At 42.9% G+C, this 24,956-nt stretch overlaps 1 protein-coding gene across 1 annotated transcript in view; it reads right to left on the reverse strand.

The window, feature by feature from the left end:
• Nucleotides 1-1,565: 1,565 nt before the first annotated feature.
• PARP2 (poly(ADP-ribose) polymerase 2) overlaps nt 1,566-24,956 on the reverse strand; it is a 110,012-nt gene continuing 86,621 nt past the window's right edge. The window contains exons 10-19 of the mRNA XM_040416755.1: nt 13,517-13,619; nt 12,895-13,057; nt 12,664-12,802; nt 12,515-12,578; nt 11,369-11,503; nt 10,731-10,855; nt 9,864-9,963; nt 8,862-8,960; nt 2,275-2,399; nt 1,566-2,098 (exon numbers count right to left, since the gene is read on the reverse strand). Of these exons, the coding sequence (XP_040272689.1) occupies nt 1,939-2,098; nt 2,275-2,399; nt 8,862-8,960; nt 9,864-9,963; nt 10,731-10,855; nt 11,369-11,503; nt 12,515-12,578; nt 12,664-12,802; nt 12,895-13,057; nt 13,517-13,619 (1,213 nt within the window). The 3' untranslated portion in view covers nt 1,566-1,938. The remainder of the gene's footprint in view (nt 2,099-2,274; nt 2,400-8,861; nt 8,961-9,863; nt 9,964-10,730; nt 10,856-11,368; nt 11,504-12,514; nt 12,579-12,663; nt 12,803-12,894; nt 13,058-13,516; nt 13,620-24,956) is intronic.

Consider the following 24,956-nt stretch of genomic DNA (forward strand, 5'->3'; position numbering starts at 1 on the left):
AAACTGATTTTACAAACGTTGTTAACCCTTTAGGTGTTCCACAAGAGTTATTGGCAAATGGAGATGAAGTTTCAGAATTTCTATTTCTGGTAACCTTGCCTCACAAAAATGTATTATAGATAAACCAAAAATCATATGTGCCCTAAAAATAGTCCCAACAAAACTGCCACCTTATCCCGTAGTTTCCAAAATGGGGTTACTTTTATGGAGTTTCTACTCTAGGGGTGCATCAGGGGGGCTTAAAATGGGACATGGTGTAAATAAACCAGTCCAGCAAAATCTGCCTTCCAAAAACCATACGGTGCACCTTTCCCTCTACGCCCTACTGTGTGCCCGTACAGTAGTTTACGGCCACATATGGGGTGTTTCTGCAAACTACAGAATCGGGGCAATAAATATGGCATTTTGTTTGGCTGTTAACCCTTGCTTTGTTACTGGAAAAAATGGATTAAAATGGAAAATTTGCCCAAAAATCTAAATTCTGAAATTTTATCTCCATTTGCCATTAACTCTTGTGGAACACCTAAAGGATTAACGACGTTTGTAAAAATCTGTTTTGAATAGCTTGAGGGGTGTAGTTTCTTAGATGGGGTCATTTTTGGGTGGTTTCTATTATGTAAGCCTCACAAAGTGACTTCAGACCTGAACTGGTCCCTAAAAATTGGGTTTTTGAACATTTCTGAAAAATTTCAAGATTTGCTTCTAAACTTCTAAGCCTTGTAACATCCCCAAAATATAAAATATAATTCCCAAAATGATCCAAACATGAAGTAGACATATGGGGAATGTAAAGTAATAACTATTTTTGGAGGTATTACTATGTATTATAGAAGTAGAGAAATTGAAACTTGGAAATTTGCTATTTTTTACTAATATTTGGTAAATTTGGTATTTTTTTTATAAATAAAAATTATTATTTTTTACTTCATTTTACCAGTGTCATGAAGTACAATATGTGACGAAAAAACAATCTCAGAATGGCCTGGATAAGTCAAAACGTTTTAAAGTTATCACCACTTAAAGTGACACTGGTCAGATTTGCAAAAAATGGCCTGGTCCTTAAGGTGAAATAAGGCTGTGTCGTAAAGGGGTTAAGTCAGTAGTCTCCTAGTTTTTTTTTTCTCACCCTAAATAAAAAAAACCTCCTGTTATGGTATGTTCTCACAGTTTTTTTGTGAGGATTTTGGCGCTATGTAGGTGGAGTCCTTCTTCAGTAGGCTGTTTCCTAGCCACAGCCAGATGCGATCTGAGGTCTGAAAGTAAAACTGGCCATACACATACGGTTTAGCTGCCAGATATGTCTTGGGTTAGGTTATCACCTAGGAAAATCAAAGGCTAGGGCAATCACCTCTCTCCCCCAAGATTCATCTGTCAGGGGACAGCCAATAGCTCCTCATACAGACTGTTGACTGAACCCGCTGTTCTCAGCAGGTTCAGCCCATATTACTGAAATGTGTATGGTGGCCTTAGGAAATATAATACACTGGATATCTTCTGGCACACACACATTTTAATACAGGACTGAACTGGATTAAAGAAAAGGACAAAGTACTGCTGGTATTTTTTATTTTTTTTAAGTAAGTAACATGTACACAAAGAAGACATTATAATTTTATTACTCAGTTACAAGAAGATCTATATAACAGTGATTTTCCATTTCAAGGTTAAAAAGATAAAGGTTCATTAATAGTCAATGAGATCTAATGAGAAGTACACTACTGGAATTTAGAAGGCGATTTCTATACTTTACTTTCTAGTAGAACAGGATTACTGATAATGATAGGCAACAAGGTAAACATAGGCTCTATTTTCTAGCAAGGCTTTTAACTATTTAAGTACATGTGCTCACTACCATCCTTCCCAGTTACTCATGCAGTAGTATTGAAGAATGTGCCTAAAATCACAACTTTACTGCTCCACTCTTCTAAAGCTACTCAGTTACCACAATGATTCATAGTTGAAACGGACTTGCAGCAAATACTTCATCCGGACCTGACGGTTGTCGTACACAATGTACTCATTGTAATTTAGTGTGTAGCCATCGTTATCATTCAGACCTATGTCTATGAGAGGGCCCATGGGGACCACGGAATCTTCACTGTAAAAAAGAAGCAAAAGCAGAAATGAGCTCTGGAGGAGAATAAGGAGATTACACCATTTTTGTGTAAATTTCCGCATGTAAACAGGAGTTGGTGGCTGGTTTTGCGGACTTGTAAATTCAAGCACCATCTGACACAACTGATAAATATTCCCCTTTATGTGTACTGTACTTACTGTTTAATGCTCTTTTGGGGGTCTGGAATGCTACGGCCTACGCCTTTGGTGCAGTGTTTGCCTTTTAGTTTCTTTTGAGCATCATAATCTGCATCAAGAAGTTCATTACATTCACCAAGTGCGACCTGATAGAGACAGAAATGTGGTCAGTACAAAAGAATACAATAATTACCACCCAGAGGAATAGAACAGAATAGAAATAATGACCATTTTACATGTACAGCTTTTCAGTATCTTAGCTACAAGTTTAATTAGTAAGGTCCCACCCAAAGTAAGCCTTTTCTGTCAAACAGATGTGTCAGAAAATGCCACCAGGGGAGATCCTTAATGCTGAAACTCAGTTGGAAATTTTCATTGACTTTTGTGATGCCCTGACTAGAATATAATGAGATTTCTTATGAACTCTATAAAGAGGGATGTGGACTATGTTTTAGGAGAATTGGACTATTTTATTTTATTTTTTTATATTGCCCTGTGCTGTAATATACTGTATGTCACACAGATCTGCTCTTAGTTGTGGACAGGCAAAGCAGAATCCCTGAATTCACATAATCTTCCATCTACTCAAGAGGATTAATACAGATAATGCACAGTAGCATCCTTTAATAAATATACAGCACAACGCTCACTAATGCTGGTGTAAATGTTGGAATAATATGTTGCAGCGAGCGGTCTGCATGAAGGTTTGAAACTGGCTTTCATATAACATAATAAAGCAGTATGAAAGGACGATGTCCAAGAACAGATTGTTAGAAAAAAATATTATTTTACGCAAATAGAAGTAGTGGTGCTGCCCAGGAAAACCAGACTCCCAACAGGCAAAGCACAGCATGCAACACTTACTGTCACAATGAAGGAAACTTCAATGTTAGAGGCTAACCCCTTTACTACTTAAGGAGGTCTTTTGGCTGTCATTTGGATCTGTCTAATCAAGCTAGCCTTATAAACTGAAATCAGTCACCTCTTGGCCAAGCACTAATCAAAACCCAGGCCTATCAGGACAATTCTCTCCTTTGTCCACACAGCACAAGTGGTGCAGCAACCGAATGTTGCCACTGTTCCACTTACTGCAGCACAGACCTGCTGTCTCCCCTCCTACCCACGTCCGAGTCCAGTCAGCAGTCAACATTCCAGGAGTGGTCAAATGAATCGTTCTCAACTAAAAACAGATCAATCCAAGAGAATTGACCCCTCATCTCAAAGACTTTAGAAGGAGTGTTTTAGGTGGGGTCAATCAGACATAGATATTATAGCCTCCAGACCAGAACAGGAATCAAACTCTAGATTCTCTAGTACCCACGGTAGAAACCCTGGTCAGTCCAAGTCATTAGTACCACTTCATCCTCCTTCCTATATTAGATACTAAAGAACATCAAGCCAGAAGGCGTCCAGTGTTTCTTCTTGTTCCTGGTGAGCTAACCAGATCTAAAGGTGAAATACTCCTGGCATCCTCTTCTTATTAAATACACTTTTCGTAGGGCTAAATTTTTCACCCAGGTTAAAAGGGGTTCTCCGAGACTCCTTATACTTGGGGTAGGTCATAAGTATTTGATCGTGGGGGTCCAACACCCGGGACTCCTGCCAATCAGCTGTTTGAGATGGCAGAAATGCTCGCAGTAGTGCTGCGGCCTTCTCTCAGCTTTTCCTAGGTTAGTGAAGACACGTTCATCGGTCACATGGCCTAGGCGCAGCTCAGCCCCATAGATGTGAATGGGGTTGAGCACGATACCAAGCACAGCCGCTCACAGGAGCACCAATACCTTCTCAAACAGCTGATTGGTGGGGTCCCGGGTGTCAAACCACTCATCAGTATTAAAGTCTTGGAAAACCCTTTTAAACAACTGTTCATTGTGGAAGCTGTTGTATTAAGAGGGCATACATTTTTTCTTCACAATTTATCTAAACTACCGTAAGGCCAAATTCCAAAAACATGAAAGTACTTTTTTCCACTAGTGCAAAGCGATCAGTTGCTCTTTTCTGGTCTGGATCTTGATTTTAGTTTCCTAAAGGGTCAGGTCAGCTTTTATTCTGTCCTTTTTCAGTGCCCTTTGGTCACCAATTTAGCTATCAATACTGTACAATAGGCATGGCTCATATTATGCCTGTCTTCTGTAAGCCTACTCCTCATGGGACCTTACTATGATCTTGCTACTTGCTGTCTAATCTGTTTGAACCACTGAACAATTGTCCCTCTACTTCCTTTCTTGGAAGTTAGCCTTTTGATGGCAATCCCCTCCATCACCTTGTACCCAAATTAGCATCCCTTTCCTGTGGCTGTTCATTCTGATGATCCTCATTTCAATACCTCTTGCTGGAGTGTCATTCAGGGAACTTCTAGAATCAGTGTGTCACTAATAAGTATCAACTAAAACTGCTGGATGCTGTGCACTAGTTTTAATTTTATGCCAATACTTGATTACCCATGGTGGTGTAAAGCCAGTCATACACATTACATAAATTGTCGGCTGTGAAACATCTAATGTGTATGGAGGTATCCTGACTGTCCCCTGATTGCAGATTTTGGGAGTGGGATGATAAGGATGAAGTAGTTGAATTTCATCTGCCTGATTTTTTTTCACTTAGGGTGATAAGCTGCTGCCAGAGGAGTCCAGCCGAGGCTTTGTCTGCTCTACCTGTTCAGGACAGATCCCATGGTGGACATTAGTATGAGGTGGGTGGGGTGGTAGAGACAGCTAACATGTATGGCTGGACTAAGATTTAGAGGGCTTGGATCAATACTAAATTCACGCCAAATCCAGCTAACGTTAGACAAGATCCATCATGTAAATTGAAATGCAGGGCCGTTTCTTGGACGCTGTCAGAAGGGGGGCGCTGGCAGGGCACAGCAGGAGATAAGCACTGCGCTTCCATTATGGAAGCGCTCACTCATCTCCATAGTCATCTGTATCGCCGTCCTCAGGACGGCGATACAAATGTCTGTGCTGCAGAAGGGGAGGGAGAGGTGTGTCCCCTCCCTGTTCCTCTGATAGGGTGCCAGCACTAGGCCGGCAGCCTATCAGAGGCCGGTGCAGGCGGCGCGATGAGCCAGCAAGGGACACAGGCCGGAAGAGGCCTGCATCGCATCGCTGGAGGAGGTAAGTATAAGTTTTTTATATATATATATATATATATATATATACACAAATAACAATACTGGCACATAAGGGGGACTACTGGCACATGATAGGGGGGGCTACTGGCACATGATAGGTAGGGCTACTGGCACATGATAGGGGGGGCTACTGGCACATGATAGGGGGGCTACTGGCACATGATAGGTGGGGCTACTGGCACATGACAGGGGGAGCTACTGGCACATGATAGGAGGCTACTGGCACATGATAGGAGGCTACTGGCATATAGGGGGGCTACTGGAACATGATAGGGGGGCTACTGGCACATGATGGGGGGGCGACTGGCACATAATGGGGGCTACTGGCACATGATAGGAGGCTACTGGCACATGATAGGAGGCTACTGGCACATGATAGGAGGCTACTGGCACATGATAGGAGGCTACTGGCACATGATAGGAGGCTACTGGCACTTGATAGGGGGCTACTGGCACATGATAGGGGGGCTACTGGCACATAATAGGGGGGCTACTGGCACATAATAGGGGGGGCGACTGGCACATAAGGGGACTACTGGCACATGATAGGGGGGGCACTCTGGCTACTGGCACATGGTGGGGGGGCTCTTTTTACTGGCACATGATTGGAGGGTATCTATGGGGGCTCTTATTACTGGCACATGATTGGGGGCATCTATGGGGGCACATCTTACTGGCACATGATTAGGGGGCATCTATGGGGCCACATCTTACTGGCACATTATTGGGTGGCACTATAGGGGCATCTACTGAGGCTAAAAAGAAGGGGTATTTTATATGGGGGGCTCTGTACAGGGGCATTTTATACTGGGACACATTATGGTGGGTACTATGGGGAAGGGGGGAGAGGAGCACTATGGGGTCATCTACGGGGGCACTGAGAAGGGGTATTTTATATTGGCACATTATGGGAACATTAGCTCAACTGGGGGCATTACAAGGGGGTATGTTTTGCACATTATAAGGAGAATTATTTCTACTGGGGGGGCATTATGTTGGGCTTTATTACTCCCCCATGGTATGACCCCCTAGTAGCAGCACCAGCCTCTCCCTGCTCTGCTATCCCTCTGCCCTTTCTCCAAATCCTTATTATGAAATCTTTCTCATTAGGATAAAGCACATCAGCTCCACCGAGCCCCCCAGCCAAGTGTTGAAGTGGTGTCCGAGATCCCCAAGGGCCAAGCCAAGTAATTGTAAGTTTTCATGGGAAATAGGTTTATGTTATACACATATGTGCCACACAATATACCTCTACACTGTGTAGGGGTTATACTGTTTATTGTACAGCATGGCACAGAGGTTATATTGTCCGGCATGGTGTAACCTCCATACATTTACTGTACAGTATACAGTAATCCGCCTTGCCATCTATGCTTTGAATCTGGTTTTATATGTTACTTGGTTTTTGTACATTTACTTGCGTGTGCTAGTTGAGACCTGCTGTGATAGGGTTTTAGTTAGTTATTAAATGCTAACATGACAGTTTTTTGGTTTTGCACATTATTGATGATTGTATTTCATGACTACTCTTCTAAGGGTATTGCCTTCCTTTATACTGCAGTTCTCCTGTACCACTCTGCCTGCGAGTTTTAGCAGTTTAAGCAGTAATTTATGATTTTCTTTTGCTCTCAAAAAATCTTGTGTTAAGCATAAAAAAATAATAATATACAAACCGGATTCCAAAAAAGTTGGGACACTAAAGAAATTGTGAATAAAAACTGAATGCAATGATGTGGAGATGGCAAATGTCAATATTTTATTTGTAATAAAACGTAGATGACAGATCAAACGTTTAATCCGAGTAAATGTATCATTTTAAAGGAAAAATACGTTGATTCCAATTTTCACTGTGTCAACAAATCCCCAAAAAGTTGGGACAAGTAGCAATAAGAGGCTGGAAAAAGTAAATTTGAGCATAACGAAGAGCTGGAAGACCAATTAACATTAATTAGGTCAATTGGCAACATGATTGGGTATAAAAAGAGCTTCTCAGAGTGGCAGTGTCTCTCAGAAGCCAAGATGGGTAGAGGATCACCAATTCCCACAATGTTGCGCAGAAAGATAGTGGAGCAATATCAGAAAGGTGTTACCCAGCGAAAAATTGCAAAGACTTTGCATCTATCATCATCAACTGTGCATAACATCATCCGAAGATTCCGAGAATCTGGAACAATCTCTGTGCGTAAGGGTCAAGGCCGTAAAACCATACTGGATGCCCGTGATCTCCGGGCCCTTAAACGACACTGCACCACAAACAGGAATGCTACTGTAAAGGAAATCACAGAATGGGCTCAGGAATACTTCCAGAAACCATTGTCAGTGAACATAATCCACCGTGCGATCCGCCGTTGCCAGCTGAAACTCTACAGTGCAAAGAAGAAGCCATTTCTAAGCAAGATCCACAAGCTCAGGCGTTTTCACTGGGCCAGGGATCATTTAAAATGGAGTGTGGCAAAATGGAAGACTGTTCTGTGGTCAGACGAGTCACAATTCGAAGTTCTCTTTTTGGAAATCTGGGACGCCATGTCATCCGGACCAAAGAGGACAAGGACAACCCAAGTTGTTATCAACGCTCAGTTCAGAAGCCTGCATCTCTGATGGTATGGGGTTGCATGAGTGCGTGTGGCATGGGCAGCTTGCATGTCTGGAAAGGCACCATCAATGCAGAAAAATATATTCAGGTTCTAGAACAACATATGCTCCCATCCAGACGTCATCTCTTTCAGGGAAGACCCTGCATTTTTCAACAAGATAATGCCAGACCACATTCTGCATCAATCACAACATCATGGCTACGTAGGAGAAGGATCCGGGTACTGAAATGGCCAGTCTGCAGTCCAGATCTTTCACCTATAGAGAACATTTGGCGCATCATAAAGAGGAAGGTGCAACAAAGAAGGCCCAAGACGATTGAACAGTTAGAGGCCTGTATTAGACAAGAATGGGAGAGCATTCCTATTTCTAAACTTGAGAAACTGGTCTCCTCGGTCCCCAGACGTCTGTTGAGTGTTGTAAGAAGAAGGGGAAATGCCACACAGTGGTGAAAATGGCCTTGTCCCAACTTTTTGGGATTTGTTGACACCATGAAATTCTGATTCAACATATTTTTCCCTTAAAATGGTACATTTTCTCAGTTTAAACTTTTGTTCCGTGATTTATGTTCTATTCTGAATAAAATATTCGAAGTTGGCACCTCCACATCATTGCATTCAGTTTTTATTCACAATTTGTATAGTGTCCCAACTTTTTTGGAACCCGGTTTGTATATATATGGTGAGACGGTTGCAAGTAACATAGAATGTGTCGGCAGATAAGTACTCTTCTGATATGATTTCATCGAGCAGTTTTGATGGGGGGGGGGGGGGGTTTGACACTCACCCTGAGAGGAATTTTACCTAGAAACTGCACTGTTGAAATGTATACATAAAATAACAGTTTTACCCCAAACAAGTATCCACATAACAGTTGGCATTACCTCGGATAGCAGAATAATTCCCACATTCTTATCTCGAGTTGTGAAGCAATAATTTGCACTCTTTGAGGAGACATCAGCAAAATATATTCCTTTTCCAAACTAGAGAGAAATTGCATATATTATAAAACAATACCCAGGCAATTCCAGAGGTTAGTCGCTTCATTTCACTGACTCATAACAGAAAGTAAGAAAGCGTCAGATGGAAAAAGTAGAGTGCAAGCACTGGCACTAACCATTGTAAGTCTACAACTCCGTTAAAGGGGTTTTCCCCATCACAGACAAAATTGCTAGGATATGCCCCCATTGTCTGATAGGTGCGGGTCCCACCTCTTGGACCCGCACCTACCCTGAGAACAGGGCCTGCAAAGTTGTGGAGGGCGCACTGTGCATGTGCAGCTGCCTTCCATTCATTTCTATGGGGCTATTTCTGTTAGCCGTATAGAAATAAATGCGAGCGGTGACCACGCAAGCACGGTGTGCTCCCATTCACTTGTATGGGGAGAGCGCTTGACAGTGGCCAGACCCCGGAAAACCCGGGGTCCTCCAGCCACCGCTCCCCCTGCTCCGTTCTCGGTGTAGGTGCTATATGCCCCCATTGTCTGTGATAGAAATACCCTATTAAACATTTATCTCAAACACAAACAGGCATTAAAACTGCCTTATACCATTACCTATGCCAGCTTTAAATCCCTGTTATTTTTTAATCATAACTGTATACTGTAGATATTTCATACTGACATATAATGTAGCTTTTGGTATTCTTATTCTAGTTATGTGTGCCAAATAATAGACTGCAGTTGTAGCATACTGTAGGGTCTTTTTTCCACCCTCTTCTAACAGAATTTGTTCATGATTAAACCATGTAAATAAGTAATACATAAAATACCACAAGCTACTCTAAAAGACTTATGGCACACATGTGATAAGACTACTATGGAGCTTAACGGGGTGCAACATTGGAGGGCGGTAATAATGCACCAAATCCTGCAGAATGTTACATACCATGTACCCAGTTATTGGAGCCTCTTTAGGAGCAACGCGGAGGCCCTGGCTAAGTATGCCAACCCAGTTAGACAAACGAGATCCATGCCACAAAAGCATCCTGTGGAAGTAATGCAGATGGTTATATTCATTAACAAAGTATATGAACAAAAATCTCACATTTTCTGCAACGTTAAAGGGCTCCAATGACTGGCTGTAAGCAAAAGCCAAATTCTCATTTACACCTCCTAATGGGAGTGAGAGGGGAATCTATCACCTAGAGTCAGAGCAAGCTAGATGCCTCTTCTTTAAACCATCTGATGAAGGTCTGATCTGAGGCTGGGGGGTCTGATGGGGGCTGATCTGAGGCTGGGGGGTCTGATAGGGCTGATCTGAGGCTGGGGGGTCTGATGGGGGCTGATCTGAGGCTGGGGGGTCTGATGGGGGTCTGATCTGAGGCTGGGAGGTCTGATGGGGGTCTGATCTGAGGCTGGGGGGTCAAGTCTGATGTGGGCTGATCGGAGACTAGGGGGTCTGATGTGGGCTGATCTGAGGCTGGGGGGTTCTGATGAGGGCTGATTTGAGGCTAAGGAGGGTGGGAAGGTTGATGAGGTTCTGAGCTGAGGCTGATGGAGGCTGGGGAGGGTCTGATCTGAGGCTGGAGGGGCTGATGGGGGTCTGATCTGAGGGTGATGGAGACTTTGATGTGAGACTGGGAGGTCTGATGGGAGGCAGTCTTTTCCCACAAAAATATATATCAATCTGCTCAGCAACTCCTGCTCTATAATATGTTATCTGCAGCTCAGACACCAGTTCAACCTAACAGGTTCCCTTTAAAAGGTTAATTGGATATAATTCTCTTTAACCCATTAGTAGTACAGAACAGACCTGTTGGGTAGATCTTCTCGAAAGCGGTCTTCAGTCTCTTTCTGTACACAGAAAACATTCAACAGTGTCATGGTGTATCTATTGTGGGTTGGACCATGGGTGCTTTGCAAGTAACGCTCAATAAGCTATTGAATGAGAAATAATGGAAAAGGTCAGTCATCAGCACCGATCGCAAGAACCAAAGTGGGTATAACCAAGTTTAGAAGGGTTTTTTCATTTTTTTTAGTTGGTTGGTTTTAACAAATACACAGCTTATTTGTTATATAACAATAAGTTTGGACACCTCCAAATATACTTTGTGCAAGAATACTTCATGGTTTACAAGATATCTGCTTTTATTCAGTGAACAGTAACCTTCAGTGTATTTCCAGAGGCCGAAAATCCTGGCCACGTGATGGCTATTAGGGCCACAGCGCAATTATAAAAGCTGGGTTTTGTTGAATATTCACATCGAATTATTGCAAACAGAGTTCTTGAAAACATTAAAAAATTTAATCTAGAAAATCATAGAACTGGACATTATAACATAAATAACCTGCCTGTAGTACATTTAGGCTTTTTTCATTTCAATTTCATTTGGCCTCATCCTTTACATGAAACAGTTTATTTCTTATTTTTGTTTAACAGTTGACTTTTACCTGAAATTCACTTGACTTTTTGTCTAAAGGCTCCAAATTGCAGTTTAACTGTCTGTACTGTCTGTCCACTGGATGCTCGTGGGACCGGAGATCTAAACTGGCTAACTTTACAGCAATCTGTATATCGCCCAAAGCCTAGAAAGATAAAGGGGTTCAATTACGGTATTTTAATGATTAGACATGTGCTATAATGACCTTTACAGCTATTGTTAGGGTCAGATCTAATAGTAATTATTAAACAATTAAAGCGGTTTTCCAGGATGTGGATACTGATGGCCTACCCTGAGAATATAAGATGGTGGGGGTCTGACATCTGGCACCTTCACTGATTCTGTTTCAGGCGCAGGCACTGGAAACTACATAGTGTGTGGAGCTTTGTATGGCAGCTCAGCTTCTATTCAAGCAGAAAGCTACACAGTTGATGAAGCCTTCTGCCCCTGCTCCTTACACTGTATAGATTTTGCCGTGGCGGAATACAGAAACAACTGATGGGTGGGGTTGCTGAACTCCCACCGATCCTTAAGATAGGTCATAAATCTCTGCAGCACATCTCAGTAGAATAAGAAAGGCTTGATGCTGGGAAAAAGTAGAGCCAATCACGCTCCAGTATGCAGTTACATAAGGGCAACGTGCCCATATCTATGTAATAGTTAGCTTGTGTTACCAAATACTGTGCTAGGTAAAGTGCTATAGAAAATGATACTTATTTACCCATGATAATCCTTAATAAATGCCCTTTAATGTCACTGAAAAATGGATGACAATCTCTATGGGTATGGCAGTGGCAGACATTAACGCAGCCCTCCAGTTCAAGCAAAACTAACATTAACTGGAAAATAAGCAGAACACTTGCCTGACGACTAATGGAAACGCAGTCTGGTAATATGAAAATGGCCGAATATTTGAATATTTAAGGGGGTTGGCTCATCATGACAATCTCTGTCATTATGCTGTACTAGGACATCGAACAGGACAGACCCCACTTGGTTGCTCCACTAGAAGCCAGAGTGGAATAGTTACCATGTAATACAACAGCCACTACAGGAAATATCTGGTTTGCTAGCATTTTCCCCAACAAAGTCAACTATTATTACTTTTATAGAAAGGGAAAACTGATGTGATATAGGGATGTGCTCCAACTCTTACCTCAAGAAGACGCACTTTCAAGGCTAGTTCTTGTACTGTCCTTATCAGAGGTGGTGTCTTGAGCCTACACATAAGCAACACATGTCAATTTAGTTGCTATGACATAAAGACACGTACTGTATGAACATGAGGTAAAGTAAAATACTAACCCAAAGTCATGAGGAATCCGGGTGTAAAACTCATTGCAAGCCTCCACAAGTTCCTTACCAAATTTTTGTTTCTTGATACAGTTCTCTATACGCTGGAGGGAACTATACCCAGCGCGGATCTGCTCCACAGTTAGCTTTCCTAGACAAGAACCCAAAGTTCTGTCGGCTTGAACATTTTTTCTTAGGAAACTAAACGTTCATTTTATTGAAAATCTGAACATGCTGTCTCACCAAGAGGAGCTTTCTTAGTGTCATACTTCATCTCCAGCACAGTTTCCTCCATGTTCTGCAAATTACAGATGAGCTTTAACAATTCCTGAACTGAATTATCTAGCTTGGACTCCACTTTAGGAACTATAGCTGGCTTATCCACCTCCACAATATTTTCTTCTTCCTATGGGAAAGAGAGACATAGTGAGCTTTATCTAAATAACCTCAAAACAGAACAAACTATGTGACAGCAAAAATATGAAATGCACAGTAAGTAGCATAAAGTAAACTAGCTTTGTAAGGACAGTACACGCACATGCATGCTTGTATTGCACATCCTTAGCCTAAAATATTCTACACCCTTTTCACATTACACATAATAGCATTAGGGGAAAGAATCTTCAACTTGGCATAATATAGAAGTCATGTAATAGTGGGACTTCATTTATAGATACAAAGTTTTAGAACTAGGCATTAAAGAAAAAAATCTAGAAAAGTGATGTGACCACTCCCAACGATTTCCATAAAGGGTCCATGTTTCTCTAGATGTCCTGCACTAGGCACGACACAGTTTTTCCCTGACGTGTTTAACCAAAATTGATCTCCTTATTAAAGCTTTTTGTTAGCTGAAGGTTTCACTTACCTTTATGGTTGAGTTATAATCCAGACGCAGAAAATCATATTTACCAGGTACCTTTTCAAAATCAGCGCGTTCAGTCCAAAGATTTTTTGTCTTATCAAAAAACCTGGAAAATGACAACAATAAGCTGAAAAGTAAGGTTACTGCCACCAAGCAATAAAAATGATTTCGATGGAAACGGAGCTGACCAGACAGATCTGAGGCTTTGCATGAACCAGAAAACGTTCACCTTTGAAAATCAATTTCCAGCTGATATATAAATATGATCTTCAGAAAAAGTTGAGCAACATTGTAAATATATTGTATTACATATCTATAAACTATATTATAGTCCTGAGCAGTATTAACAATTCTGCTAGTTTCCAATGGAAATAGTTAAAAAGCTTGTTATCAGACACGACCTTGTTAACCTTTTCACTGCCAGTGACATTTTACACCTTTGGTAGACAGGGAAATTTTGCAGTTCTGACATGTACAAATAAAGGCGGGTTCGCATTAGCGTTAGCAATTCCGACCCGTTTTGTTCCTTTATAAATGACGGAAAAAAAAGTCCTGTCGATAGGATTTTTTTGCCCGTCATGTATAACGGAACAAAATGGAACCATTATTTGTGTCCATAGAAATGTATTAGGACGGAGCAAAACGGATTGCCTCCTAAAGGGTTCCGTTTTGCATTTCGTCCTAAAATCCCTTTATATAATGGAATTTCTAACTCTAATGCGAACCCACCCTAAAACCTAAATTACAAATCAAACTAACCCCCAATTACTAATATATTTTCTGAAAGTAAACACCTGGCATATTGTCACGATGCCACTCGGCAATTCATGCACGCAGACACCTTCATGCAATGTTGGGCCATAATTTCATTTTTCACAAAATTGCCTAAAAGATGAAAATATTGGCTAGAAGTGTGATCCTAAAATTACGGGCAATGGAAAGACCAAAAGGGGTTTAAAGGGGTTTTCATGTTTGAATGTACATCCTTTAACAATCATTTCTGAAGATAGCTGTAATTTTGTAATGTATTTCTTTTACCGTTATTGCTCCTACCGTATTGGGTTGTGGTCACATGACCATATCAATCAGCTCCTTATTTCCTGGGATGTTATCTCATTGGGAGTATCAAAGCAGCAACAGAAGCAGTAATAGAGGAAATGTAACTAGCTAGGTGAGAGGAGCTATAAACTAGCTGGGTGTTAGGGACTGTGCTAGAGCTGTGGCAGAGAAAGGAGAAGTGCATCATGGGTGTGGTTGAATATAGCAACACGAAGTGCTACATACAGGAGACCAAAATGATTGGTTTACATGGTGAAAACGAGTTCAAATTGAAAAGAAAGCATAAGTACATGTGATAAGTAAAGAAGAACGAATTTCTCAAAAATTCGATTCGGCTGGTTCGCCAAATTTTCAGAAAAGATTTAATTCATCTGAATTTATTTGCGGCGAATCGAGTTAAAAAACAGCTATTTCCTGGCTGCAGAGAGCCTGTATAGTGATGTAGAACACTGTGCCTTGCTGTAATATGCATAGGGAATCTGCTGTGGTAGTGAAATAATACTGTGAGTCAGTATGACATGCAGATGACAGGCATCACTCTTAGAATCACTGCACACTTTCCTTATTTGGGCAGTTACGGGGGAAAAACTGACCAAATAACTCAAGTGTGAACTCAGCCTTACAGGTCAATGTTAGTGTCAAGAAGAAGTGCACTCCTTTTACACCCTCGTCAGCTGATTCCACATAGATGTCTACAGAACCTGTTCTATTAAACGCTTATACAAGTAGAGCCCCGCGACAGAGTGGAGAGGGTGTGAGCAGTAAGTTTGTGTTGATGTCACTGATTATTTTGCCCTTCCTCTGATCCGTCAGAACAATAACCCCCAAAAAACGGATCCTGTCTGTTGAGCATCCGCCTTCACTCGGTCAGCATTTGGTCAGTAATCCATCAATATTTTGATACTTTGGAGAGAGTTCAGAGAAGAGCTACTAAACTAGTACATGGATTGCAGGATAAAACTTACCAGGAAAGGTTAAAGGACCTTAACATGTATTGCTTGGAAGACAGACAAGACAGAGGGGATATGATAGAAACTTTTAAATACATAAAGGGAATCAACAAGGTAAAAGAGGAGAGAATATTTAAAAGCAGAAAAAATTCTACAAGAGGACATAGTTTTGAATTAGAGGGGCAAAGGTTTAAAAGTAATATCAGGAAGTATTACTTTACTGAGAGAGTAGTGGATGCATAGAAAAGCCTTCCTGCAGAAGTGGTAGCTGCAAATACAGTGAAGGCGTTTAAGCATGCATGGGATAGGCATAAGGCCATCCTTCATATAAGATAGGGCCAGGGGCTAATCATAGTATTCAGTATATTGGGCAGACTAGATGGGCCAAATGGTTATCATATGCCGACACATTCTATGTTTCTAAAGCAAAAATCAGGAGTGGATCCAAAACAGAGATGACACGTGAATGGAATATTTGCATGTCTTCTGTGTTTTGTACCCACTCCTGCTTTTGGCTACCAAATCATAAGCCAATTCTGATGCAAAATAGGGACCATGTCATACAGGCCTTACAGCTGCTACATAGACAGGATCTGTTGTGCGTCTCATTTTTCCTTCCGACAGATCAGAAGAAGGGTCAAATAAATGATGATGTCAACCAGGCCAAAAGGCAAAATAGTTGCCCAGTCATGGAGTGGGGAGGGTGGGAACAGCATGAGAAGTCCACAGAGTGGCCCAGTGACATAGTGGTGAAGTGGCAGCAGCATGAGGAGACCACAGAGTGGTGATGTTGCAGCAGCATGAGGAGACCACAGAGTAGCCCAGTGACATATTGTTGAGGTAGCAGCAGCATGAGGAGACCACAAAGTGGTGATTTGGCAGCAGCATGAGGAGACCAGAGAGTGGCACAATGACAGAGTGTGGAGGTGGCAGCAGCAGCATGAGGAGGCCACAGACTGGCAATGTGACATAGTGTGGAGGTGGCAGCAGCAGCATGAGGAGACCACAGAGTGGCGCAGAGACAGAATTGTGAGTTGGCAGCAGCATGAGGAGGCCACAGAGTGGCACAATGACATAGTGTGGAGGTGGCAACAGCGGCATGAGGAGACCTGAGTGGTGAAGTGGCAGCAGCATCAGGAGACCACAGAGTGACCCAGTGACAGAGTGGGGAGGTGGGTGGCAATAACAGTACCTGCTGACGATGGTGGGTGTAAGAAGAAGCACTTGGCAAGCTGCTGCTGATGGAGCTGGTACTGCTCCTACCCCCCTCCACAGCAGCCATGGCAGTGGAACGAGATCGCAAAGGGCCCCCCCAATCAGACCTGCAAGAGGATGGACGATGGCGCAGATCGGCAGCAGCCAACTGACTACATAGGATGTCTCTATAGTAGTTCAGTTTGTCCTCTCTCTCAGTGGGTGTAAAAAAAGGCCCCCATTTTGGACCGGTAGCGAGGGTCCAACAAGGTGGAGAGCCAAAAGACATCCCTCTGCCGAATGGTGACAATTCGGCTGTCACTACCCAAGCACGTCTCCAGTCCCCCGACCAGCCAGATTTACCAGCATCTGTCCCAGAATATGAAGCAGTGGAATTACGTTGTTCATCCCATAGTCCTGGCGACTGACAAATAAAGTGGCATCCTCAAAGGGCCTGAGCAAACGGCAGGTGTCATGCATGAGGTGCCACTGGCTGGCATCGAAGTTACACAGGAGAGTACTCCTGTTCACTTGGATCATCAAGAAATTATTTATGGCCTTTCTCTGTTCGTATAGTCTGTCCAACATATGGAGGGTGGAATTCCAACGGGTGGAAACGTCGCATATCAGCCTATGTTGGGGGACGCCATTCTGACGCTGCAGCTCAAGGAGGGTGTGCTTGGCGGTGTACGAGTGGCTGAAGTGCATGCAAAGTTTCCTGGATATTTTTAGGATGTCTTGCAGATGGGTGGAAGACTTCAGGAACCGCTTGACAACTAGATTTAACACGTGCGCCATGCGGGGCGCATGGCTCAGCCCTCCTTGACGCAGCGCCGACACCATGGTTCCAATTTTGAGTTGTCACGTAGAAAGCCAGTATTCGATTTCTTGATGAAGGACACGGAGAAGTTCCTAACCTGTGTGACTCCGTTCGCCCAGGCAAACGAGGTGTAGAACAGCGTGACATCGCCGCGCCCTGCACATGTGGTATGCTGGAGGAGCACTGTGAATTGTCCCTGCAGTGGAGGCTGAGGACACGGTAGAGGATGAGGAGGCAGAGGCGGACATTGTCGCAGGACCAACGGCGTGAGAACGTGGAGGCGGTAGCGGCGTCTGCACGTCACTGATGTCCTCCTCAACGGGCTCTGAGCCAGGAGCCTGACCGCTAGCAACACCAGCTCCCACGCCACTCTCGTCACAACTTGCCAGCCTACCGGAGGAAACGGCAGATGTCTCTTCCAGATCTTGGCTGGCCAGTAGCTGCTGACTGTCCTCTAGTAGCTCGTCCTCGCTGTATAGTGGGGCTGAGCCCACAGCATATAATACTTGTCTGGCTGAGGGAACAGAAAAGGACAGAGGCAGGTTCAGGACAGGTGAGGGCACAGGGCCTGCTCCCGGGCCATGCCAACTAAGGGTTGTGTCTGACGAACCCACCGACTCTTGGCTGGGGGTGTCTGATGTCACAGGACGAAGTAGATGACCATTCTACCATTCAAGCACCGCTTGGTTGCTGGTCAAGACCACTAGCTGACACTGGGAGCTCAGGCCTCTCGAAGTGACCCCTGCTGCCACACCCCCTTACTCTGCTGCGACCTGTGCCTGCGCCAGAAACATTTAGGACTCTGCCACTCCCCTGTGCAGGGCCTGGCACTTCTCTGTCTGACACACTGTTAGATCAAATAAATAAATAAAAAGGAAATTAATACACCCCAAAAAAAGTCTGTAATTTTGTCACTCCACCGCACAACGGCTAACAAGTGACAATCCTTCCCCCCCCCACTAATACACCACAAAAAAGGCTTTAAAACATATCTGCACCGCTGAACGGTTAATAAGTCATATAAATATTTACTATTAATACACCCTGTTAATGGCTGTATCACACAGCACTTACACCCCAATAACAAGCAAGGTTTGCTGGAATTAGAGAGACATCATCTATTGCAAACCTTAAAGCAGCAGTATAATGGCAATTTGAATCCCCAGTCAATGCAGCAAGGTGTAATAGGATTGTTCCTATTACCCAGGCTGTACACTTCCCTATTGGACCCTGTTCTTTTGTAGTGTGGAATACATCCTTCCTATCCTTTCCCTACACTTCTAATAATCTTTCCCTGAACTTCTATGCAGCTAAAAAAAGTTTTAAAGTCTTTTCTACCACTGTCCCTAGCGCCTGCTAACATCTCTCCCTGCACTAAGTACACTGGAAAATGGCTGAATCCAAGATGGCTGAGGATATTTATAGGGCTGTCACATCACAGGGGCTGGCTGCTGATTGGCTGAATCCATGGCATTGTGGGTGATCCCTCGTTCCCAGAGTTCTTTGCTCCATGTCCTAACACGTACAGCAGCCATTTTAGGAAAAAATGCGATTCGTTACCATGAAGCGTGAGGAAATTTTTCCTGAAATTCGGATCGAATTCCACTTCAATTCGCTCATCTCTAGTGATAAGCAACTATATAAGGATATATGTTAAAAACTATAATAATTTGGAAAACCCCTTTAAGCTGGAAATTTTTTACAAATACTGGGATTATACTTATTGAAAAATAAGTACACTCCCAAAACCTATATACAGTATTTCCTGAAAGCAAACAACCTGATTGCTTTTGCCTTGACCAGCTGTTGACAGCCATGGCCACCTTCATGTAACTTTGTGACAAACAGGAATTATTTTACAAATATGCATCAAAACAAACAATTGCACCTAAACTCATATCCAAGCAGAAGTTAACGCGCAACAACATGCATAGCATATAAAAATATAACCTAATAATACACACAACCACCATCATGAGACTTTGCAGCAAGCAGTCATTATAAGCAAAAATAAGATGAGAATTGAAATTTGCAATTGAGGCTGAGTTCACACTTCAGTTAATTGGTCAGTTATTTCCATCAGTTATTGTGAGCCAACACCCTTAGTGAAGCCTCCACAGAAATGATGTATATTGGAAAGATCTGCAGCTGTTCTGTGTTTTTTACAGGCACCTGGTTATGGCTGACAATAACTGATGGAAATAACTGACCAAATAACTGAAGTGTCAACTCAGCGAAGTTCAGTAAAGTCCTTACTATAAAAAAATAAAAATTTAAAGTAAAAAAACAAACGTGAGCAGTTCATACATACCACATATTTACATTGAATGTATGTATTAAAGAAACGCAAAACCGCAGGAATGCACAACCACCTTTTGCATGCAAGTATTGGGAAATGATGCATCCCCCTACACAAACTGTTATCCTAATGAACAGTGATAAATTCCTAAACCTAATATAATGCTCTGTATAATTAACAAAATTTATTCCTGTAGGTAACAAGTATAAATGACTAAAATTAAACCCCCTCATGGCTTACAGCTACTGTAAAAAGGGCAATAGATGACAAAAAAGGGCATTTAAAAATATAAATCTGAGGGGTCAGCTGTGACCTTTGAGGTTTACAAAGGGCTCAATAAAATCTGTAAAAAGGAGATAAAATCTGCAAAAATGCAAAACAAACAGCAGGTGGCAAAAGAGAGCAAAACAAATCCCCGAAAAATCTTTAAAGAGGATCTGTCACCCAGATCAACCCTACTCTACCAGGCATATAGCCTGGTAGGGTCAATGACACTGACAAAAACGATACCTTTTGTAGTTGTTTCGGTGGTGGAGAAAAATCAACTTTTATAAATATGCAAATAGAGTATTCAAGCACTTGGAGGCGGGCTTATGCCGTCCGAGCACTGCTTCAGCGACGCCTCTGTTACTTCATAGTGACTCCCCTCTCCTGTTGATTACGCCCCTACGCCTTTAGATTGACAGCGCTAGACCCTCTGGTCTAGCGCTGAGATCCTGCGCACTCGAGGGCAGAACGGCGTGTGCGCACAACATCTTTGCCTTCATTCCCGGTTTGTGAGGATGTCTAGTGCGCACGCGCAGTCATGTCACTGAAGCCGTAAGTAGCAGAGAGTGTGCTCACTAGACGTCTTCACACAGCTAACTGCTATAATTTGAGATGTATCATGGCTAGCACTGATCTTAGACTGCAGCACAGCATGAGATCCAGCCATCAGTAGCAAGAACATATAAAACACATCCTTGGCTACTGAAGTGGATATATGAAATAAGTCCTTGGCAGGGAAAGGGTTAAACTTCAATAATGCAGCAGTAGATTTCAGTACCAAAGTCTAAAATGCGCAGCTCTGGACTATAATATATTTACAAAGTTACAACCTTATGCAGATTGATTCTATTTAGAAACTGTGATTTAATGGACGAGATGGGACTAAACACTGTCCCCAGGTGGCAGGGCTTATGGAAACAGAGGAGTAGGCCAGCATACCTCTGTCTCTGCAGCGCCCACCTGGGGCCTGTGCTTAGTCCTAAGGGCTCTTTCACACTTGCGTTGTTCTGTTCCGGCATAGAGTTCCGTCGTCGGGGCTCTATGCCGGAAGAATCCTGATCAGTTTTATCCTAATGCATTCTGAATGGAGAGAAATCCGTTCAGGATGCATCAGGATGTCTTCAGTTCAGGACCGGAACGTTTTTTTGGCCGGAGAAAATACCGCAGCATGCTGCGCTTTTTGCTCCGGCCAAAAATCCTGAACACTTGCCGCAAGGCCGGATCCGGAATTAATGCCCATTGAAAGGCATTAATCCGGATCCGGCCTTAAGCTAAACGTCGTTTCGGCGCATTACCGGATCCGACGTTTAGCTTTTTCTGAATGGTTACCATGGCTGCCAGGACGCTAAAGTCCTGTTTGCCATGGTAAAGTGTAGTGGGGAGCAGTATACTTACTGTCCGTGCGGCTCCCGGGGCGCTTCAGAGTGACGTCAGGGCGCCCCACGCGCATGGATGACGTGATCGCATGGATCACGTCATCCATGCGCATGGGGCGCTCTGACGTCATTCTGGAGCGTCCCGGGAGCCGCACGGACGGTAAGTATACTGCTCCCCCGCTCCCCACTACTACTATGGCAACCAGGACTTTAATAGCGTCCTGGCTGCCATAGTAACACTGAACGCATTTTGAAGACGGATCAGTCTTCAAATGCTTTCAGTTCACTTGCGGTGTTACGGATCCGGCGGGCACTTCCGGCAAATGGAGTACACAACGGATCCGGACAACGCAAGTGTGAAAGAGGCCTAACTCGCCATGCAAACGGCGAGATGGACAACCGCTTTAACTTTCAAAAGTGGAAGTCACTGAAATCTTAGCCTATTAAAGGGGTTAGCCCACAAACAGTATCTATTATCTATACACAGGCTACATGATAAATGTATGACCGTGGGGGTCCGACCACTTGGACCGCCACTAAATGGCAGTCCCTAAGTCCCCCGTTCCAATGGACCAGTAGTGCACATTGGTCCAGTGCTCCATTCACTGTCAGGGGAATGACAAACAGCGCGTTGTCAGGCCCATAGAAGTGAACAGAGAGGTGGACTGACATGCACAATACGCTCCATTCACAACTGTGAATTTGAGACCCCAGTTCTCTGGATTTATAGGAAATCATGCAACTTCCAAGTTATCAGTCTACACTGTAATACACACTGTATATACAGCTCCAAATCATCTCACATAAGGACCTGCTCCAAATCATCTCACATAAGAGATTAGCACTCATGGCAGCTCAGTACCTCTGGTAATAAATACATAAACCAATGATGAAGATATAGAAGTTCCTCCAACATCGGAAATGACAAAAGAAGGGTTAATCACAGAGCAGGATGAGTTGTGAGGATGATGCTACAGGTGACTTCACGTGATCTCCCCATTTATATATACAAAAGATGAGGTTATATATAACTATATGGAGAAAACCATTGGGACATACCTGCTCACCATTGAAATCAGGTATTTTATTCAGTCCTATTACCACAGGTGTATAAAATCCATCTCTTAGCTATGCAGTCTGCCTTTATAAACATTTGTGAAAGAATGGGTTGTTGGAAAGATCTCATTGAGCTCAGCGCGGTACTGTCATGGGACGCCACCATTGTAACAAGTCAATTCATGTGAAAGTTTATTCTGTGGTCCAACAGAATAATAAAAAAAAAACGAATGAAACTGGTCTGGACAAAAAAGGTGGTATCTCTAGAAAAGACTGAAAATAATTTGACCATAGGGACATGTTAAAGGGGTATTCCGTTTCCCTGAATTGGGTCTGCTTTGAAAGCATAGTCCAGGTTTTCTAAATGTCCTAGATTGTAATAAATGTTTTTGCACTGTTCTATAATATCTACTTACTTCTTAGTCTCCCTCGCCTTGATTACACGACCCGGCTGCTCTCTCCTGCTGCTGCTCGATCATGCTCAGTTTCTCTGCTCTGTGAAAGAGCATTCTCTTGCACCTGGTTTCTCTTTACAGCTTGCCTGTGTAGATCTTGCTCAGTGTCACTAGGTTTTTCTCTATCTGCGCCAAACTGCTGCTTCAAACTGCTTTCTGTGTCTTGATGCTGGTATGTTTCTGCCTTTTACATAGTTGTGTCTGTCTGAACCCGTTACACTACATTGTTTCTGTATGTTTTTCACTATTTTCCATCTCTCTCTCTGTATGTATTGTTCCGTCTTTCTTACGAACATCACATGAAAGAGAATGCACTCTACAGACTCTCCAGTGGGGTGCATAATTTAAAAACAGAGTCACTTCAGAGGCTGATATGTATCAGGTTAGTTTAAGTGCACCACATACACACCAACAGAACTAGAGTTGGAAAAAAAAAAAAGTTACATAACCGGAATACCCCTTTAAACTAAGGTGTATCCTGTAATTAGAATCACAGTCTGCCTATTTAAATGGTGAAAAGTAGTCACTGTGCTGTTTAGTATCATGGTGAGTACCACACTGAACACGGAGCAAAGAAAGCTAGGGAGATAGTGGTCTCAGGAGATTAGAAAGAAAATTATAGACGTTGAAAGGTAAAAGGCTATGAGACCATCTCCAAACAGCTGCTGCACATTTTATTCAGATTAGTTTAAGGTCTACGGGACTGTAGACAACCTCACGTAGGAAAATTGATGACAAATTGAAGAGACGGACAGTATGATGGCAAACAAAGAGCCCAGAGCAACTTCTAAAGAGATTAGAGGTGAACTCCAAGGTCATGGTACATCAGTTTCAGATCACACCATCCGTCTCTGTCCTAGCCAAAGTGGACTTAATGGAAGACTGGAATTTGCCAAAATGCATACTGACAAGCCACAAAGCTGCAGGGAGAATGTCATTTGGACAGATGACAAAACTGGACCTTTGGCAAGTCACATTAACTCTATAGATACAAAAATGAAGAATACAAAGAAAGGAACACTGTACCTACTGTGAAACATGGAGGCGGCTCGGTTATGTTTTGAGGCTGCTTAGCGCCTTCTGGTACAGGGCGTCGAATCTGTGCAGGGTACAATGAAATCTCAAGACTATCAAGGCATTCTGGGGCGAAATGTGCTGGCCAGTGTCTGAAAGCTTGGTCTCAGTCGCAGGTCATGGGTCCTCCAACAGGATAATGACCCAGAAAACACAGCTAAAAATCTGTGGCTAAAAGCAAAGCACTGGACTATTCTGAAGTGGCGTTCCATGAGCCCTGATCTAAATCCTAATAAACATCTGTGGAAGGAGCTGAAACATGCAGTCTGGAGACAAATACCTGTGGAAAGGTGCAGAAGTCTCATTGAGAGTTCCAGAAATTGCTTGATTGTCTCAAAAGGTTGTGCAACAAAATATTAAGTTAAGGGTACCATAATTTTTGTCCAGGCCACGTTCATTAGTTTGTTTTATAAATTATTCGGTGGAGGTCAAAAGCAATGGCTGATTTTCATTAGCTGATTTTCAGTAATTTTTTTTTATTTAATATTACTTTTGTCAGCTTCAAGTTATTTTAATGACCGTTGTGGGTTTTTCTCTCTCTTTCTTTCTTTAACGGAAGGGTACCAACAATTATGTTCACGTGTCTATATGTTTACTTTTATGTGGTTTTATTTGATGTTGTTTGACTGGACCTGAAGAAGGGAGCGTTACACTCCAGAAATGCTGTCCTAAAACTGGATTTATGAGAATTTACCTGCAGTGCTATAACTTTGTCAGAGCGATCCTTTCCACCAGCTCATCTTGCTCTTCATTCTGGATATTGAATACTCAACTGATTCACCAGTTTGAGGACCCAGGGATACAAATCAACTACTCTACTACTATATGCTGGTCTAGAGTGTTGTCCATATATCGCACAACCGCCACAGGTGAGTGCCAAATGATCCACCATG

This window comes from Bufo bufo, chromosome 2 (genome assembly GCF_905171765.1).
Source record: "Bufo bufo chromosome 2, aBufBuf1.1, whole genome shotgun sequence".
Classification (NCBI taxonomy): Eukaryota; Metazoa; Chordata; class Amphibia; order Anura; family Bufonidae; genus Bufo; species Bufo bufo.